The sequence below is a fragment of the Carcharodon carcharias genome, chromosome 8, assembly GCF_017639515.1.
Source record: "Carcharodon carcharias isolate sCarCar2 chromosome 8, sCarCar2.pri, whole genome shotgun sequence".
NCBI lineage: Eukaryota > Metazoa > Chordata > Chondrichthyes > Lamniformes > Lamnidae > Carcharodon > Carcharodon carcharias.
The window spans coordinates 150746912-150767685 of record NC_054474.1 but is presented as its reverse complement, the minus strand read 5'-3'; the positions used below and the strand labels follow the sequence as shown (position 1 = coordinate 150767685).

At 43.1% G+C, this 20774-nt stretch overlaps 1 protein-coding gene across 2 annotated transcripts in view; it reads left to right on the top strand.

Annotated features, from left to right (window-relative positions):
* The window catches only part of abl1 (c-abl oncogene 1, non-receptor tyrosine kinase), a 171886-nt gene extending 151839 nt beyond the window's left edge, over positions 1-20047 (top strand). For both annotated transcript variants that reach the window (XM_041194242.1, XM_041194243.1), the window contains exons 5-11: positions 9490-9574; positions 12255-12432; positions 13122-13306; positions 14063-14215; positions 15765-15854; positions 16970-17140; positions 18312-20047. In XM_041194242.1, the coding sequence (XP_041050176.1) occupies positions 9490-9574; positions 12255-12432; positions 13122-13306; positions 14063-14215; positions 15765-15854; positions 16970-17140; positions 18312-20047 (2598 nt within the window). The remainder of the gene's footprint in view (positions 1-9489; positions 9575-12254; positions 12433-13121; positions 13307-14062; positions 14216-15764; positions 15855-16969; positions 17141-18311) is intronic.
* The last annotated feature ends 727 nt before the right edge of the window (positions 20048-20774 follow it).

Here is a 20774-nt window from a genome sequence, read left to right as displayed (position 1 = left end):
TGCACCCCTATTCCCTTCATCCCACCATTCGGTATTTTGCCTTCAGCCACCAAGACCCGAGCTCTAGAATTCCCTCCTTAAATCTCACTGCCTCTCTGCTTCTCTTTCCTCCTTTAAGAGTCGCCTTAAAACCTACCTCTTCAACCAAACTTTTAGTCACCCATCCAAACATTCCCTTCTTTGTCCAGCTTTGTCTAAATGCTTCTGCCGTCTTGAGATATTTTACATTTTTAAAAATTCTATCATAGGATGTGAGTGTCACTGTCGAGGCCAACATTTGTTGCCCATCCCTTATTACTCTTGAGCAAGTTGTGGTGAACAGCCTTCTTGAATGGCTGCAATTCATCTGGTACAGGTACACCCACGGTGCTGTTAGGGAGGGAGTTCTAGGACTTTGAGCCAGTGACAGTGAAGGAACATTGATATAGTTCCAAGTCAGATGTTGTGTGGCTTGGAGGGAAACTTGCAGGTAGTGGTATTCCCATGCATCTGCTGCCATTGTCCTTCTAAATGGCAGAGATTGCAGGTTTGGAAGGTGCTGTCAAAGGAGCCTTGGTGAGTTGCTGCAGTGCTTCTTGGAAATGGTGCACACTGCTGCCTCTGTGCAGTGTCAGCAGTGGATGGGGTGCCAATCAAGGGGACTGCTTTGTGCTGGATGGTGATGAGCTTGTGTTGGAGCTCCACTCATTTAGGCAAGTGGAGAGTATTCCACCACGTTCCTGACTTGTGCCTTGTAGATGGTGGACAGGCTTTGGGGAGTCAGGAAGTAAGTTATTCACCTCAGAATTCAAAGTCTCTGACCTGCTCTTTTAGCCACAGTATTTATATGGCTAGTCCAGTTCAGTTTCTGGTCAATGGTAACCCCCAAGTTGTTGATAGTGAGGGATTCAGCAATGGTGATGCCATCGAATGTCATGGGGAGATGGTTAGATTCTTTCTAGTTGGAGATGGTCATTATCTGGTACTTGTGCGGCTGCAAGTGTTACTTGTCAATTATCAGCCCAAGTCTGTATATTGTCCAGGTCTTGCAATATATGGGCATGGACGGTTTCAGTGTCTGAGGAGTTGCAAATGGTGCTGAGCATTGCGCAATCATCAGTGAACACCCCTACTTCTGACCTTATGATGGAGGGAAGGTGATGAAGCAGCTGAAGATGGTTGGGCCTAGGACATTATCTTGAGGAACTACTGCAGGGATGTCCTGGGACTGAGATGATTGACCTTCAACAGTCACAATTGTTACCCTTTGTCCTAGGTATGACTCTAACCAGTGGAGAGTTTTCCCCTGATTCCCATTGACTCTAGTTTTGCTAGGGCTCCTTGATGCCACACTCCATCAAATGCTGCCTTGACGTCAAGGGCCATCACTGTCACCTCTCCTCTCTAACTAGGTTAAAGATACTATAGAAATGCAAGTTGTTTTGATTTATTTTCCTGGACTGTGAGAGAAAGAACAACTGCAGGAAGTGGCACTTTCTCAGACCCATAGAAGCAGTAAATGTGTTGTGGATTCTATCCAGTGAAGGAGAAAACAAATGAATCAATAATAGTATCACATATAACTACAGCCAGATTGACTTTGAAGACAAAATTAGAGACTAAGTGGAAAATCAGGAAGTAACAAGAGATGGGGTGAAGGGGAGGAGTGATTTTCTTTTTTAAAAAAGGACAAAGGAAAGGAGAACGAAATGGTGAGTCAGTCATTGAAGTATATATACAGTACTGAGTTGATTTTCAGTGTTGGAGGCAACCTTGCCTTGCTGGTAGGCTGAGGAAGGCAGAAGTACTCATGCATACGCAAACAGCTCATTGACCTTCCTCACAATCCGATGGCTGGTAGCTGCTGGAATAGTCTGTTCTCTTCAAGCACTCCCTGAACCTGTTTAACTTGTGAAAAACACATACAGACGCTTGAACAATCACCATCCACTGCCACTCCTCCGCCTATCGCTAGCCTTCTATTCAGCTCCATTTACCCCACCCCGCTTAAACAGTATACATTTCATCATATTTCCACTTCTCTTTAGCCCTGAAGAAGAGTCATATAGACTCGAAATGTTAACTCTGTTTTTCTCTCCACAGAAGCTACTAGATCTGCTGAGTTTCTCCAGCATTTTCTGTTTTTGTTTCAGATTTCCAGCATCCGCAGTATTTTGCTTTTAACTTGTAAAAAAGATCATCAATGTAATAGTCACTACACCTCAAATTAGCTCATTATCTGTGTAGTGCTTTTAAGATGCTTGACAAATCAAGACATGGAATTGTGCTTTCTAAATGCACATCTTCCTTTTAGTGTTTGTGGTAAGGCTTGATACCTTTTGCCATTATACCACAGATTGTGCCTGTCCTTGGTGTGAGACCACCTCTATTCAGTGATTTTTGGTGGGTGATTGACTGGGACCGGTCTTTTTGTAGTTATCAGCAGATATGACTCAAGTTGCTGAAGAATATTGGTGATTGACAGCTGGGATTAAAATATAGAGAAGCACTCTGTGCGGTGGATGCAAGTTTGCCATGTTTAACAAGGCTAAAAGCAAAACACTGTGGTTGCTGGAAATCTAAAATAAAAACAGAAAAAGGTGGAAAAACTCAACAGGTATGACAGCATCTGTGGAGAAGGGAACAGAGTTAACGTTTTGAGTCCATATAGTTCTGAAGAAGAGTCATGCGGACTCGAAACGTTAACTCTGTTTCTCTCTCCACAGATGCTGTCAGACCTACTGAGTTTTTCCAGCAATTTCTGTTTTTATTTATGTTTAACAAGGCTCTTGGCTTGAGTATGTGGCTATCTTGTGACTGAAAAATCTCCCCATTCAGTTTTGCCCAGTGTTGATAGCCTTGGTTTCTGCCTCTCCCCCAGCCTTTGATGTGATTGACCTACCTGAGAGTTCGTGGCACCAGTCATCCAACAATTCATCGCTTGATATACTGGCCCTCAAGATAAAGTCAGGATAACACCCCTAAACCCCCCCCCCGCGGGGGACAGGAGAACAATGTTCGTCAGCAATCTTCGATAACAAATAACCTCTATCCAATTTGAAAGACTGCCATGGAGTGCCTGATTATATTACATGTTATTACTGTGTGCCATGAGCCCCACCTAGTGTTCTACCTGAACATAATCTTGCAGCATCTGGTTGAATTGTCTGTCCTTCAATGTGTTAAATACTGTATAGTAATTAGAAATCTTAGTATTGTAAATGCATATAGATAATCTGGTGCAGTGAACTGACATTCTGATCAATCAGATTTTTACTTATTTTTCATAATGCTGCAGTGTTGTTTCACCCACTGCATTCTGGGTAACAATTGCACTGTCCCACTTGAACTGTGAATGTTACACTAAATAGGCTTAGAGCTTTCATGCTTCTAAACTTCCATACTGCCTTGAGACCGTTTTTTGAGCATGCTGGTTATGGCAACAATTTGAGGTGATGGCTTAAGTGATACACAAGAAATGTTGACGCAACATTACAGGAGTTTGGGCTTGGTGAAAAATCTTTCCTGTACACTGGAACCTCAATTATCTGGCACAATGGAGAGTCCCCAGTTTTCAAGTGGACAAATGAGAGCATTCATATTGAACTTTTCCACTTAAAACTGTGGTTTAGCTCTTCCTGAACTACTACAACAACTTGCATTTATGTAGTGTCTTTAACGTTATATCACATTCCAAGGACCTTTTTTTAAAAATTAATTCGGGGTTGTGGACTTCGCTGGCTAGGCCAGCATTTATTGCCCATCCCTAGTTGCCCTTGTGAAGGTGGTGGTGAGCTGCCTTCTTGAACCGCTGCAGTCCATGTGGTGTAGGTACACCCACAGTGCTGTTAGAGAGGGCGTTCCAGGATTTTGACCCAGCCACAGTGAAGGAATGGCGATAGATTTCCAAGTCAGGATGGTGAATGACCTGGAGAGGAATTTCCAGGTGGTGGTGTTCCCATCTATCTGCTGCCCTTGCCCTTCCAAATGGTAGTGGCTGTGGGTTTGGAAGGTGCTGTTGAAGAAGCCTTGGTGAATTCCTGCAGTGAATCTTGTAGATGTTGCACACTACTGCATCGATGGCGGAGGGAGCGAATGTTTGTGGATGTGGTGCCAATCAAGTGCGCTGCTTTGTCCTGGACAGTGTCAAGCTTCTTGAGTGTTATGGGAGCTGCATTGCTCCAAGTGGGAGTATTCCAAGTGGAAAGTATTCCATCACACAAGTGGGGCCAAGTGGGTATTATTCCATCACATTCCTGACTTGTACCTTATAGTTAGTGGGCAGGCTTTGGGGAGTTAGGAGGTGAGTTACTCGTCACACGATTCCTAGCCTCTGACTTGCTCTTGTAGCCACAGTATTTATAACACTAGTCGAGTTCAGTTTCTGGTCAATGCTAACCCCCCCCCCCAGGATGTTGATAATGGAGGATTCAGTGATGATAATGTCAAGTGGCGATGGTTGGATCCTCTCTTGTTGGAGATGGCCATTGCCTGACACTTGTGTGGCACGAATGTTACTTGCCACTTGGCAGCCCTAGCCTAGATATTGTCTAGGTCTTGCTGCATTTGGACATGGACTTCTTCAGTATCTGAGGAGTCGTGAATGGTGCTGAACATTGCGCAATCATCAGCAAACATCCCCACTTCTGACATTATGATGGAAGGAACGTCATTGATGAAACAGCTGAAGAAAGTTGGCCTGAGGACACCACTCTGAGGAACTCCTGCAACGGTGTCTTGGAGCTGAGATGACTGACCTCCAACAACCACAACCATCTTCCTTTGTGCTAGGTATAACTCCAACCAGTGGAGAGTTGTCCCCCTGATTTCCATTTACTCCAGTTTTGCTAGGGCTCCTTGATGCCACACTCGGCACACTTTTTGTCAAGGGCTGTCACTCTCACCTCACCTCGGGAGTTCAGCTCTTTTGTCCATGTTTGAATCTAGGCTGTAATGAGGTGAGTGGCCCTAGCAGAACCCAAACTGGGTGTCATTGAGTAGGCTATTGTTAAGCAAGTGCCACTTGATTAGCACTGTTGATGACCCCTTCCATTACTTTACTGATGATAGAGAGTAAACTGATTGGGTGGTAATAGGCTGGGTTGGATTTGTCCTGCTTTTTGTGTACAGGACATATCTGGGCAATTTTCCACATTGCAAGGTAGATGCCAATGTTGTAGCTCTTTCGAGTACAAACATGTTTCCATCTGTTCCTATTCAGATGAAGTTATATTGTTTCATAGTTTGCCATTGTGAGATTTGAACTCTTGATCTTGGGGTTACAAACCCAGTACCATAACCACTTGGCTATTTAGGCCAAGCTAGTTGTACTGGAACAGCTTGGCTGGGGTCACGGCATGATCTGGAACACAAGTCTTCAGTACTATTGCCAGAATATTGTCAGGGCCTATAGCTTTTGCAGTATCCGGTGCCTTCAGTCGTTTCTTGATATCACGTGGAGTAAATCAAATTGGCTGAAGACTGGCATCTGTGATGCTGGGGACCTCCGGAGGAGGCCAAGATGGATCATCTACTCTGCACTTCTGGCTGAAGATTGTAGCAACTGCTTCAACCTTATCTTTTGCACTGATGTGCTGGGCTGCTCCATCATTGAGGTTTCGCAGCCCTATCTTGCGAATAAGGAACAAGCTGGCGATTATTTTGAGCAAATGATTCTCATGTGTTAACTACCAATGTGTCATTCACTTTTAAGGCCCATTCTGGAGAGATGTATAAGGTATGTTTGAACTTTGACTTAATCAAACTCAAGTCCTATTGATCCACTGATCAGTTTCAGCTCAGTTCCCTTTAACATACTACTGCAATGAAACTTAACATACAAGAGACTTCCCAACAACTTCCATTGTCCTCACTTGCTGCAAGATCAACAGCGGCATTGGAGAATTGTTTCAGCATTACCATAGATAAGCTCAATTCCCACCGCTTACCTGTTCTACTTTGCAGAAAGTGGGTAATAAATTAAGTAATCAGTTCACAACACTGGTGCAATTATTGGAGTGGAGCTATGGTTGGGTAGCTGAGAAGTATGCAGAAGTGCCCATGCCTGGATAGCAAGTTCACTGCTCCACATTGTATAGGTCAGTTATGTTAAGCTTGGGCTTGGTGACTATAAGTTAATCTCACAGTCAGAAGGTTATTGATTCAAACTCCACTCCACAGCTTGTATGTGTATTCTACGCTGATATTTCAGTGATACTGCCTTTTGGATAGGAAAGGGAATAATTTGCATAGCTATGGGGAAAGGAGCAGGGGTGTGGGACTATCTGAATAGCTCTACCAAAATATAAAAACAAAAAACTGCGGATGCTGGAAATCCAAAACAAAAACAGAATTACCTGGAAAAACTCAGCAGGTCTGAGTTCTGTGGAAGGGTCAAGAGGACTCGAAACGTCAACTCTTTTCTTCTCCGCCGATGCTGCCAGACCTGCTGAGTTTTTCCAGGTAATTTTGTTGTTGTTTTAGCTCTACCAAAATGTTAGCACAGGTACAATGGGCTGAATGGCCTCCATTGCTGCATCAGTCTATAATTCTGTACTGAACATTGGCCCTGTCTGCCAATTGAGTTGAACAGAAGGGGTGCCCTGGCTCTATTCAACAAAGATCAGGGGAGTTCACCCAGTGCCCCAGCCAATATTCCTCCCTTAATGCCATCTGCAACAGATAGTAGAATCATAAAATGATTACAACACAAAAAGAGGTCATTTGGCCTGTCCAGTCAATGCTCATACTCTAAAGAAGCAATTCACTTTGTGCCACTCCCCTGTCTTTTTCCCGGATGTGGCCATTTATCTAATTGCTGATAATGAGAACTTACCTTGTACAAATTAGCTGCACATCTGCTGGCAAAACAACAGTGATACACTTTTTAAAAGTATTTCATTGTCTGTGCATTGCTTTGGGAACTCCTGATGACGTGAAAGACACTATATAAAAACAAGTTTATGTTTTCCATTTCGACAATCTTATATATGTGTCATAATTGCTTTGAAGATGAGAAGAAAGCATTTGTAATGTTGTTTTCCTGGAAATGAGAATCGTGGAAAAATAGTCGAGCAGTGTATAATAGTCTCTTTCGTAGCCTTTTTACAAAAATTTCCCATTATTCATTTAGGGTGCATTTACAAATTTAACATTGGCATCAAGGAGTACTAGTTACACCTTTGCAGTGTGAATCAGGCCTTAAGGCCTGAACCAACTGCAAAGTGAAGTTGGGACACTCCATGCTCTAGAGTTTTGCTTTTCTTCATTCATGACAGTTCAGGCTCTAATCAGGCAGCATTGCATGATAACTGGGTCAGTGCAGAGTGAATATTAGGGGGTCTCCCCTTGAAGGAAGCTTATTGCATTTGAGTTTGAAATTAGACACAACAAATCTGCTATTTTAACAGGACTTTTGCTATATCCTGCATGAGCAAGTAGAATGCTGGTAATATCTTCTAACTAAAATTGTTACAGCTTCCCTGTCTTGCACTGTGCATCTCAACATCAGGATCAATTAGCCTTTAAGAGACCATTGTATCCTTTAAGGGCAAAATATCTAAACCTTTAAAGTAGAGGATGCACAGGAGAGAGTCTGGTAGTGGGATTAGTTTTGCTTTGCTGTAGCAAAGAGCCCACACAGATATGATAGGCTGAATGACAGAATCTATTGTAAGTGACTCTGGTTCTAAATGAACTAGATCCTTCTGAGAAGCTTTTTGAGATGCATCCATCAGATTTATTCTTCATTGGTCAATTATTCCAAACTGTAAATGTAACCCAGCTGTGAACTGGGTACTGTAGTTGCTACACTTTAAAGAAATGTGCAGTATTTAGTTGATTCAGAGTAGAGGGAATTAGACAAAGGGCTGGCCTGGATAGTGGGTGAGAGTGGAACCAGTCCTACCACAAATTTGTTTTCTGTTTGGCTCCTGCATTACAGGTGCTTGACTTCAGTGGTTCCTGCTGTCTTTTCCTTGAACTATGTCAGATATGCATGTATAGCTAATGTGCATTTGTCCCCAAGGCCAATATATATCAGTGGCATTGTCAATCGAAGTTCCAGTGTATTGACTGCACAGTATCACAGGCAACAGAATCTTGTGGACAATGATTTTAACGGACATTGCATAACCATAGTATTGATAGAACATTGTCATGTACTTTAGCCTAGTAGTCATTGCACTGGACTGATAGTTCAAAACCACAGAGCAAGTTGTGAAGTTGAACTCAAAATAAATATAGTAGTTTGTGGGCTGGCACCAAGCAATGACCATTGAAAATCGTCCAATTGTCAAATGCACTGCCGCCTCTACCTGGTGTGTGGTGCCAGTTCACACTATGTGGTCAATTCTTAATGTTTTCTGAGCTATTAGGGATGCACAATAAATGCAGCCTTGCCAGTGTCACCCACATCCCAAGAACAAGTAAACATTACCACATGGCAATACCATCCACCCACAACTTGTCTTACTAACCACACAAAGTTTCCACTTCGCTCAGCAATTTATGGGCTTCTTTCAGCTCACAGTGCACAAATAAGGAGTGTTTACAAAATGATTGCAGTAGAGACGTGTCAAATTGTTTGTTTGAAAAAGTGCACAGAAAAGGTGCTGTGCTTAAGGATGCAATGGAAATTCTTCTTTGGAAGAAGCGCCTAGATAGTCAACAGAAGTGGAGAGAACTCAAGTAATAATGAGGCAAGTTTAACTGATGTTCCTGTGCATAATACACTGTGTTCCTGTACATAAAAGCTGCCTCTTCAGTGTAACTTATTTCAGGTGACGTACTTTGAAATATCTTGATACATGATGAGTGCCATATAAATTTGACTCTCTTTATAGGATTGTAGAGTGACACAGCACAGGAGGCCATTGAGCCCGTTATGCCTTTGCCAGTTCTTTAAAAGAATTATCCGATTGGTCCCGGTCCTCTCACTTTGCCTTGTAAATTTTTCCTATCAAGTATTTATCCAGTTCCCTTTTGAAAATGACTATTGAAGCTGCTCAATGCATTCTAGATCACAACAACTTGCTGCATAAAAACATTTCTCATCTCCTCCTTGGTTCTTTTGCCATAGGGAATATTAAACAGAATTTGCATCTCAGCCATGTACCATAGGTACTGTGTTAAAATATGATATATTGCGCTTAGTTGTGAATTTATGATCTCATTGTCTCCATTCATGTATTCCGGATTTGACTGTAACTTTCTGTGTGCATTTGATAGATATGACATCTTGGTACATGAGTCCTGTGAACAATGTCTGCAGAAAAATCTAGAATATGTTATTTACCAGGAAAAGGCACTGACATCTCAGTTGCAGAGCTGAGTGAATCACAAGCAATGTATTTGAGATTGACACCACTCCTGCCGTAGTCTCTTGCTACAGCACAACAATGAACGTTGGCAGCGGATGTATCAAGCCCTCTATTTCTTTTGTGTGCTGTACCAGCACCCCTGCACCCCTTGCTCCTCCACGCTTAATGCAGAGCTGTTCTCTTTCTGCAGGAAGATACAATGGAAGTGGAAGAATTCTTGAAAGAGGCAGCAGTTATGAAGGAAATTAAGCATCCGAATCTGGTACAGCTGCTAGGTAAGTCTTTACAGGTGAGGTGACTTTTTACACTGATGCCAGTGTTTGAGTATGCTGCTCTTTAGAAAGAGAAATTGTCTCCATTGATTCCACATCCTCTCCCCAAACAATTAAATTCAAAAACACAGATGTACAAAGTAAGGGTTATTAATAAAGGCACAAAGACAGGGAATTTGGAGGAACTTATTTTTAACACAGATTGTTACTGGATTTTGGATTGCCTCACCATAAAAGGCTAAGGGATCTCATTCAATTGTGGCATTAAAGAAGAAGCTAAGTTAATACTTGAAGGAATATATTAAAGGATATAAGAAAGAAAAGGGGCATAAGATTAGAGTGATTAACTCCAATGTGGAATCAAACACCAGCAGAGGCCTTCTCCAAACCTATAATAGAATAACTGTGGCTGCAAGTTGAATGATATTAGATTTAAGTGGATAAAACTGCACCCTGAGTACTGAACTATCATTGAGAAGAGAATCTGGAAGATCGCAAACTACATGTACTGACAGCAGTCCTGAAATTGAATTCGCCTGCATTGGACTTGCAGTTTCAATTGAATTTACTGGACATGGGTGTTGTTGTGAAGCCTTGCATCTTATGCATGGTCTTAATCTCAATAAATTTCAAACTACAGTAAATGCGTCCTGAGAATAAATTCCTGGGCATTCTGTGGTTTCTACATCTTTAGTTACTTCTGAGACAATGTTTACGCTCCCTGATGGAACAGTTCACCTTGTAGCAGAACTATACAGAGTTAAAACAGAATGTACAGCACAGGAGCAGGCCCAACTGGTCTATGCAATATTTGTTCTCCACATGAGCCTTCTCTCACCACTCTTCTTCTAACCCAATGAGGAGAACCATTTATTCCTTTTTCGCTCAAGTGTTCATTTTGCTCCCCTTAAATGCATCTATGCTATTAGCCTCAACTACTAGCTGCATTAGCAAACTTCACAATCTAAGCATTCTGAGTAAAGAAGTTCCTCCTGAGTTCCCTGTTGGATTTATTAGTGGCAATTTATGTGCCCAAGTTTTGGACTCTGCCACAAGTGGAAACAGCTTCGCTACATCTACCCTATTAAACCTCCTTGTAATTTTGAACAACTCTATAAGGTCACTCCTCAGTCTTCTCTTTTCTAGAGAAAATTGCTGCAGCCTGTTCAATCCTCCTTGATAGGTATAACCTCTCAGTTCTGGTGTCATCCTTGTAAATCATTTTTGTACCTTCTCCAGTGTCTCTGTACCCTTTTTGAAATATAAACTGTTCACAGTATTCTAAGTGAGGTCTAACCAAGGTTATATACAAGGTTAACACTTTTAATGTGATCCCTCTAGAAAAGACCTTGATGCTTTGTTTGCCTTTTTTTAGCCTTTTTAACTTGTGGCACCACTTTTAGTGATTTGCATATCTGTACCCTTCCGGCCCCCCTGTCCATCTACCCCATTTAGGCTCTTATCTTTACTGCAGTCAATTGCTGGGTACAATTAGGAGTGTAAGATAACTCTTAGAGGAGAAAACACATTTAGTCTGTTGAAGTTTTTGCAGAATATTAACAGCAAAGAGACAGGCCATGCAGCCTGACAGGTCCAAGGCCTTGGTTTGCAAGAAATACCCATCAAACCATTTTTGTGAATAACCCTTAATTTTGGGCTCTTATTATACAAAGGGATATAGAGTTATCACAGGGAGTTCAAGGCAAGGCTGCAGAACTAGCGCCGGAAGTTAGAGGGTTGAGTTATGATTCTTGAGAAAAGCAGTTTGAGAGGGGCCTTTTGTAACTCGATGTCCAATTTTGTTTGATAATTATAACTTGCATTATATAGCGCCTTTAACATTGTAAAATGCCCCAAGGCATTTCACAGGAGCATTATCAAACAAAAATTTGACACTGAGTGGTGTAAGAAAATATTAGGGCAGGTGACCAAAGCTTGGTCAAAGATGTAGGTTTTAAGGAATGTCTTAAAAGGAGGAAAGTGAGGGATAAATAGGGGTTTGCGAACACTCCTGTGAAGCAACTTGAGATGTTTTACTATGCTAAAAGTGCTATGTAATTGCAAGTTCTTGTTGGGACTCGATAGAGGCCTCTGAAATTCTCAGTGGTGTGGAGAAATTAAATTCAGTAAGGTCTTGCTGGTGGGGACTTGGATTTGAGGAGTTGGGGGATTTGTTTTAAAGTTAAGGATATCAAGTCAATTTATTTTTAGTAAGAATGTGATAGATTTGGGGACAGATTACCAACAACTTGATGGATCATCTAATCTTTTCCTGCCTATCATTTTTGTATGTTCGTAACACAGGGGTAACAGAAACCCATGGCAGGGAAAAGGGGATACAGAATTGTTTGTTCTAAAATCAAAGCCAGCAACCCAGTGGGAGATTTGGATGAATAGGCTACGTGGAACACTAGTCTTCAGCTCAAAACTTTGCAATGTTATGATTCGAAAGTTGCCTTTCAAACACTAGAAACAAAGTTGGGGAACAAAGATTCCATTGGACAACAAAACAACATTAAAATGTTTAGTTTAAAATGTACTTTTTTGGATCTCGTTTCTGTGCACAAGTTGGTGCTGAGCAATAAGTCATCCACCTAGCTAGGAACACCTGCTGCATTTGAACACCATGTTAGAATGTTAGTAACATATTTACAATGGGTCCCTGTGTCATTTCTTTCCAAAGGTGTATGTACCCGAGAACCTCCATTTTACATCATCACAGAGTTTATGACTCACGGTAACCTCCTGGATTACCTGCGTGATTGCAACAAGGAGGAGGTAAATGCTGTTGTGCTGCTATACATGGCAACTCAGATCTCCTCTGCAATGGAATATTTGGAGAAGAAAAATTTCATTCACAGGTATGTTGTTCTAGTACTCTAAAATCCTATTAGGGTGTGATTAATTTCACCAAGTAGAATTGAGATTCACTGCAGAAAGTTGTCACACTTTAAATTTATTCCACAAGGAGTTGGTGTTTAAAAATAGAGCACAGCATTAGAATTATCCAATCGTTTCCATTCTAGACAGGACTTGTGTTGCCATCTGAAGTCTTTAAAATAACAGTGACTTGGGAAAATGTAAGCTCTTCACTCATGACAGAAACAACCTGATCCCTGTGTAACTGAGTTCACTGCTCATAGGCTGCAATAGCATGTTCGCGTATAAGTGAGAGTTGATTATTTTCAAGGCACCGTAAGATCTATTCATAGAATGATTTCTGAAAGTGAGGTAATTAATTGGACGATGGCTATATGTGCTGGTCACTAGAGCTTGATTTATTTTCTACAGCTACACCTGGTGTCTGAGGAGAGGGAATTGTCATTTTAAAATTAATAGCTGTGTGTTAAAAATGCTGAGTCTGCCCTTTAGTCTGAACAATGTAGTCATTAGCAAACAGTTTGCAAACTCTTCACAGGCAAAACTAACTTCCTAGCAATCTAATCCTCCCTTGTTCCTTTTCTAGCATCTAATTGTAATTTTCCGCAGGGTCTCATTGTTTCTTGTAACTTTCTCTCAGAATCTGATTGTTCCTTTTACCTTTCCTTAGGGATCTTGCCGCTAGGAACTGCCTTGTAGGGGAGAACCACTTGGTGAAAGTGGCTGATTTTGGGTTAAGTAGATTGATGACGGGAGACACATACACAGCACATGCTGGGGCAAAATTTCCCATTAAATGGACTGCTCCAGAGAGTTTGGCCTACAACAAATTTTCAATCAAATCCGATGTGTGGGGTAAGTACATAGTTGTTGCTGCTGAATATTTATAATATGCATTGTTAAAGTTTTTGCATTGCGTGTTAGTCTTTGGGGGGAGCCATCTGGAATAATTAACCCTAGTTAAAGAACCATCACTCTATTAAAACAAAAACTCTTACAATCAGCATGAGCCACCTGCGGATTTCCCTTTCTCCCCTCTTTCCCCACTGCCCACCTCCTCCCGCCCATGCGCCTTATTTATGTTGCGTTTTGCAGTTCTGGTGTTGAGTTCTGAATACTTATATATGGTTGCTGCTGCGGGAGTGTTAGTTGATGCCAGCAATATCAGGAAGTTTAATTACCAACCACTGCTTCCACTGGAGTCATTCAATTTTGTGTGTTTATCCAACTAATTTTTCAAACCCTTCCCTCCCCATCACCTAAGACTCTGTTGTCAGTGCTTATTGCTGAGTGGATAGAAAGAATGGGGAAGGCACTAAAGAATATCCATATTGACCTACCTTTCTCTAACTCATTTGTGTGCTCCTAAAGGCAATTGTTCCTCTACAAAAATGAAATTACATCATCCTGCCATTGTTTATCTTGAATAGCTTCAGTAATTTGACCATCTCTTACTCTCATTGCTATTTGAAGGGGACCAGAGTGTCTCATGATGGAATTAATGGTACATCATTGCACTGCAACAGCTTGTGTTATGAAACTGCTGCAAAGAAAATGATCCCTTTCAATATTATGCATCTGAATTAATATAACATGTTATTTTCCCCCTAGCCTTTGGCGTTCTCCTGTGGGAGATTGCAACCTACGGCATGTCCCCTTACCCTGGAATTGACCTTTCACAAGTTTATGACCTGTTGGAAAAGGATTACAGGATGGAGCGGCCTGAGGGTTGTCCGGAGAAAGTCTATGAGCTGATGCGAGCATGTGAGTACGCAAGGAGTTAATTCAGTGTCAACTTTAGATTGTGTATCATGTGTTGCATGTACTACAACTGCCACAATTTCCTGGGCAACTTTTCCCATTATGAATTCCTGTGTTCATATTTATAATGGTAACTGCCTATGTAAACCTGTCACGCTGCAGTTCCATTCTCAAGCCACTGGAGGTGCTGTAATGATGCTGGCCTCTCTGCAGTCAGCAGCCCAATCAATAATACTGATCCATATAAAGTTATTATATGGAAGCATTCTTTCTTCAGCTTTTCATCAGAAGTAGACCCAAGTTTTCCATTTTCTTTAATGCTTACAGTTCGTACAGGAAGTATACAAATTTAGAAAGCTAAATGTTCACATTTTCCAGTGTAATTTTCTAGAATTTAACTTTACCTTAAAAACAAAAACTTCTGAATATATCCCAGACTCAAAAGTGAATCACAGTTTTTAGTGCTTACACAGCACCTTCCAAACCCACAACCACTAACACCTAGAAGGACAAGGGCAGCAGATAGATGGGAACACCACCACCTGGAAGTTCCCCTCCAAGCCGTTCATCATCCTGACTTGGAAATATATCGCCGTTCCTTCTGTGGCTGGGTCAAAATTCTGGAATTCCCTTCCTAACGGCACTGTGGGTGTACCTACGCCACAGGGAGTACAGAGGTTCAAGAAGGCAGCTCACCACCACCACATCAAGAGCTATTAGGGATGGGTAATAAATACTGGCCTACCCAGTGATGCCCACATCCCACATATGAATTTTTTAAAAATGCGCAAGTTCTAAACTTACTTTTTATAAGAGTCTTCTCATTTGCTGTGCTTTTTCTGATAATCTTTAGTTAAATGTAGTTCGCCAATTAAAGACTAAATATAACTTAAAACTTTCATAATTACCGCAATCCCAGAACACACTCCTGTAACAGCAAGAACAGCTTGCATTTATATTGCGCCTTTAATGTAGTAAAACTTCTCGCAGTACTTCACAGGACAAAACAAAATATGGCGACAGTATCTAAATGTGAAGAACTGCAGTGTGTTTTAAGTAAACCACCTTACATAGAATTTACAGGCCATTCAACCCTACAGGTCTGTGCCAGTGTTTTTTCTACCCTACTTCATCGCACCCTGTCAGCATGCCCTTCTATTTTCTCCCTCTGGTTCTGAACTAGCTTTCCATTAAAATGCTTCCATGCTATTTGCCTCATTCACTCCATGTGGTGGTGAGTGCCAGATTTTCACCACTCTCTAAATAAAGAAGGTCGATTAAACAGCTGAGAGCTGGGTTGGGCTGAAAAATATTGGTGCTGTTGCACTTGGAGCTTTGCTTTCAGCTGGCTGCTCAGTGGGCAGATGGTGCTGAAACTGCGCTTTGCATTCTTGGCTTCACCTGCGGTAGGACTAGAGGAAACCTGCTTGTTTTCCTCATGAAATCAGTGGATGGGGTTAGTGTTAAGAAACCGCTGCAGTGTCACAGTTGGATGGGGCCGAGGAAATTTCACCTTATCCAGGAAATTTCTAACCACAATGCTCGTCTGTAGGTTGGAAGTGGAACCCAGGGGACCGGCCATCATTTGCAGATATCCATCAAGCTTTTGATACAATGTTCCAAGAATCCAGCATTTCAGAAGGTGAGTGTTAGTGGCGGAGGACAGACCAGGTTATATGAAGTGTATGCAGAGTTTGCTGGGTTCAGCCTCTCCAAGGCAGCGTGTGCCTGAAACAAAAATTCCAAATTCTTTTATTTTTCTCTGTTTACAAATTCCCTTGCACTTTATTTCAATGCTCTTTATGAGTAAATCACCTTTATCTACAATGATAATATTTTACATTTGTACAGCAGAATTTCAAAAATTAGGACAAGGAGTCCATTAGAATTATACCAGTTTTTACAGTGTTCATGACAATGTGTCAGTTTTATGCAGGGTCCTCAATGGATATTTATTATATATAAGTAGTTATATATAAATATTTGTTAAAATTTGCGGAGGATCACGGGAGTATGCCAAAATTGTCTGAGTGATTGGGTGTTCAGCATTTGCCTATCCACTATCTACAAGGCACAAATCAGGAGTGTGATGGAACATGCTCCACTTGACTGGATGAGTGCAGTTCCAACAACCCCCAAGAAGCTCAACACCATCCGGGACAAAGCAGCTCACTTGATTGGCACCCCATTCACAAACATTCACTCCCTCCACCACTGTCAGTGGCAGCAATGTATACCATCTACAAGATGCACTGCAGGAACTCATCAAGCCTCCTTAGACAGCACCTTCCAAACCCACGACTACTACCATCTAGAAGGACAAGGGCAGCAGATTGATTAGAACACAACCACTTGGAAATTCTCCTCCAAGTCACTCACCATCCTGACTTGGAAATATATCACCGTTCCTTCACTGTTGCTGGGTCAAAATCCTGGATCGCCCTCCCTAACAGCACTGTGTGTGTACCTAGAGCACATGGACTGCAGCGGTTCGAGAAGGCAGCTCACCAGCACCTTCTCATGGGCAATTAGGGATGGGCAATAAGTGCTGGCCTAGCCAGCTATGCCCACATCCCGTGAATGAACTTTTAAAAAGTTAGTCTGCGTTAACTTTCTAGACTTCAGCTGGCTGTAAAACTGAGCAGGCTGTCTGAACATCTCTATCTACGTTTATTTTTGAAAGCCCTAAGCAGAAGTTCAAAACTGTTGTTTTAACAGTCCAGGGATGTCGTGCTGATCTTTGTCATGTGCTTACAGAGGTCGAGAAAGAACTGGGAAAGAAAGGAGGGAAATGCTGTGGCAGCAACAAGCCCCAGGCACCTGAACTGCCAACCAAAACACGCACTCCTCGCAGAACAACCGAGAGCAAAGAGCCAACTGAAGTCCAGGAGGCATCACATTCAAAATTGAAAGTCCTGAGCCAACATGGTACGTCTCACACTAGATGTGAAACTGCACAGGAGGTATAAGTAGTGAAAGCAGGGTTATGTAATGAACATGAAAGTTATTCTTGACATTACGTTTTACGGAAACAGGTCATTCATCTCAACTGGCCTATGCTGGCACATGAACCTCTTCCCATCCTATACATCATCTAACTGTCTTTTTGTATTATATTGTGTTGAAAGCAAAATTATCTTTATTTGCATGTTAGTTGAACTGCACAGATCTCTGGAAACCAGCATAAAAATGCTGCGACCTTGTTTAATTTTATTACCCTGTCTTAAACAGTGAGTTGCATTATATTGCGTAATTAATAAGGTGTCCAGGGACTGAATACTGAATGGTATATCTACTATGTAATAGTTGAAAATAACATTTATAATTTTATTTTTCTCCTCTTTTGCTCTGATCAAATGAGAGGGATGTTAGTCCTGATGAACGGGACACCTTCCATTCTAGACACAGCTCAGTAAAGCTCCCATAACTGTGCCGCAAACAATTTGCCTTAATTCCAAATCCAAGAAAAGTTTCCCCTGCTTCTCCAACATCTATAACAGACGTACTCTGGCCTCTCTTAGTGAATTGTGCTGCTAATTATGCTGCACAAGGGGTGATCCAGTTTTGTAGGTCCTTGCCCACTCAGAACTGTATTGGGAGCATCCAAACTCATCTCATGGATAAACCTTCATCCTATTAATCTGACCTGGATTTAAATGCAGGTCCCTCTCTCCATCACCCACCTCAATCATGCAAAAATACCCACCCCCACTCCCCACACAAACACAACCACCCCCACCCACACAAACAGTGCAGTGCAGACCCACCTCTCCCCTGCCCACAGTCTCCCCCATCCGCACAAATAACCACATGCTGACTCACCTTTTCTCCTTCCCTCCACACCCATGACCAGACAGAGGTCAATATTTGTAGAGCAACTGTTGCTAAAGTCAGTATGATCACTTCTTTGGACATGCAGAGTAATGTTTGTTATAAAAACTGGCAATAGCAGGTTGGGCAGTATCTGTGTAGAGAAACAGAGTTAAAATTTCAGTTCGTTAGTCTTTTATCTGAACTGAGAAAAATGTTTGATTGTCCAGAGTATAATCCTGTGCAGAACAGCAAGTGTGGGTGTTTATGTTTGTCTCTCTGTGTGCAGATTCTGGGGACCATGAGATGGCCATTTCTCCTATGCTGCCACGCAAGGACAGAGATCCGGACAGCAACTTGGACGATGACCGTTTGCAGTCTTTCACCAAGGAGAAAGGCAAATCCAGTTCCATCTTCAGCTCCTTCATCAAAAAAAAGAAGAAGACTGCACCTGCCCCTCCCAAACGCAGCAGCTCTTTCCGTGACATGGATGGGCAGTCGGAAAGAAAGGGAGAAGCGGCAGAGGACACCAGCACAACTGGTAAAGATGCAAACAACGGAGCCTTTGTCAATAGCGTGGCACCTCTTGATACGGTCGACCCAAGCAAATTGCAGCACTCATTTAGCACTGGGGCACAAAATGCCAACAATGGAGGTGGTGGAGTCGCCAATGGAAGCTTCTTAGGAACAGCTGGGTTCTTCTCTCCGCACTTGAAGAAGTCCAGCACGTTAGCCTCGGCCAAAGCTGTGGGGAATGAGGAGGAACCCATCTCCAACTCCAAGCGCTTCATGAGATCTTGTTCTGCATCCTCAATGCCCCCGGGCAGCAAAGAGATGGAGAGGAAAGCCCTAACGTTGCCCCGGGACCTCCAGTCTGTTGGGAAGCAAACTGAGTCTGCTCTGGCCTCGGGTTGCGACAGGAATGAGAAGCCAGCATTGCCTCGGAAGAGGACGAATGAGACTAAAGGGGACATGGTTCCTCGGGGAAGCCTGACTGCTCCTCCTCGGCTGCCGAAAAAGACAGATGAGTTAAATGACGATGTTTTTGGTAACCTGGAGTCTAGTCCGAGCTCGAGCCCACCGGCATCGACTCCAAAGCTTGTCCGTAAGCAGGCAACTGCCATTGTGTCCAGCAGTTCTGGCCTCAAGGACAAAGATGAGGGTGGGAAGATTTGTGCCTTAAATTCTCCTTCCCCACAGGAGCACATTTCCTCTGGCCTGGCTCCTCCTGCACTGAAGCAGAGCTCCACCTCATTTCTTGGGGGGGTGAACCTGCTTACTGAGGACTCGAGGGCCCGAAGGTTCAAGCAGGCTTCTGAGCAGCTGCTGTCTGCTCCTGTCAGGGACCGTGGCAAGATGCAGAAATCCAAACCAGCTCCCCCTCCTCCGCCGGCTACAAAATCCACTAGGCCGCCTCGGAGTCCGACCCACGAGACTGCAGGTGAGACTGCTGTGGGCATCAAGCCCAAGCTGGTCATGGACATTTTGAGTGGTGAGACCGTGAAGACCTCCCTGCCGGGGGACGCAGTTAAAAGGCCTGCCCTCCACTCTGCACCAAAGCCCCAGTCCTCAACAAGGCCATCAGCCACCTCCTCATCCTCTGCTCAGCCTGCCTTGCCAAACCCAAGTGCCGAGCAGCAAACCTCCAGCGCTACGGCCTTCATCCCCCTCATCTCCACTAGAGTCTCCCTGCGCAAAACGCGGCTGCAGCCAGAGAGGATGGCCAGTGCCAACATCACCAAGGACACCGTCTTGGAAAGCACCGAGGCACTGCGTGTGGCTATCGACAAGAACTCGGAGCAGATGGCCAGCCACAGCGCGGTGCTAGAGGCGGCCAAGAACCTCTACACCTTCTGCACCAGCTACGTGGACTCCATCCAGCAGATGCGCAATAAGTTTGCCTTCAGGGAGGCCATCAACAAGCTGGAAAGCAACCTCCGTCAGCTCCAGATCTGCTCGGCTAGCCAAGACTTTACCAAACTGCTCTTGTCTGTGAAAGAAATCAGTGACATCGTCCAGAGGTAGCAAAGGCTCAGGGGGGGTGGGTAGTGGGTAAGTGGTGGGGGGATGGGGGATATATCGACACAGAAAGCTGCTCCCAGACTCCGTAACAGTATGATAGAACCAGGAGAAGGACTTGAATTCGGCTGCTTGCTGCCAGAGGTGTGCACAGAAACATGGCATTTGTTGCTGAGTGGCCCTATAAATTCCTCATGTCTGCTTCAGTTACCTCTTGTGAGGGCTTTGCTGTAAAATTCTTTGTATGTGATAATGCAGAAACAGGCATTCAATTTAATGGATCCCCTCCAACCTTACATAATCTGATTTCATCGACATATTCCAATCTTTTCTCCCTCATGTCCTTAACAGCTTCAAGGCAACAGGTGGTTAATCCCACTCTAAAATATGAGAGGATCACCGGTTCCTATTTGATAAGTAGCCCTGATGCTTTGTTACCAGCACGGACATTTGTGTTGTCACATTCTGACAGCATCAAGTAACAGTTTGCTACTTCTACAATTCCTACCTCATTACCACTGACATTTGTTCAAAAGCAAAGTCAAACAGAGGAGTCAGTCTAATCAGCCAGAGCCCCATTGCCTAAAGATAGCAAATACCATCCTGGCTGGGGCTGGTTTTTATTTTCAGGGTGACTGGCAGGGATGATGGGGTGAGGGAGATCATCTTGCATTTAGTTTGTTAATTAACGACCCTGAACTGGGCACCAGCCGATCTTTTTCCCACCCACCCT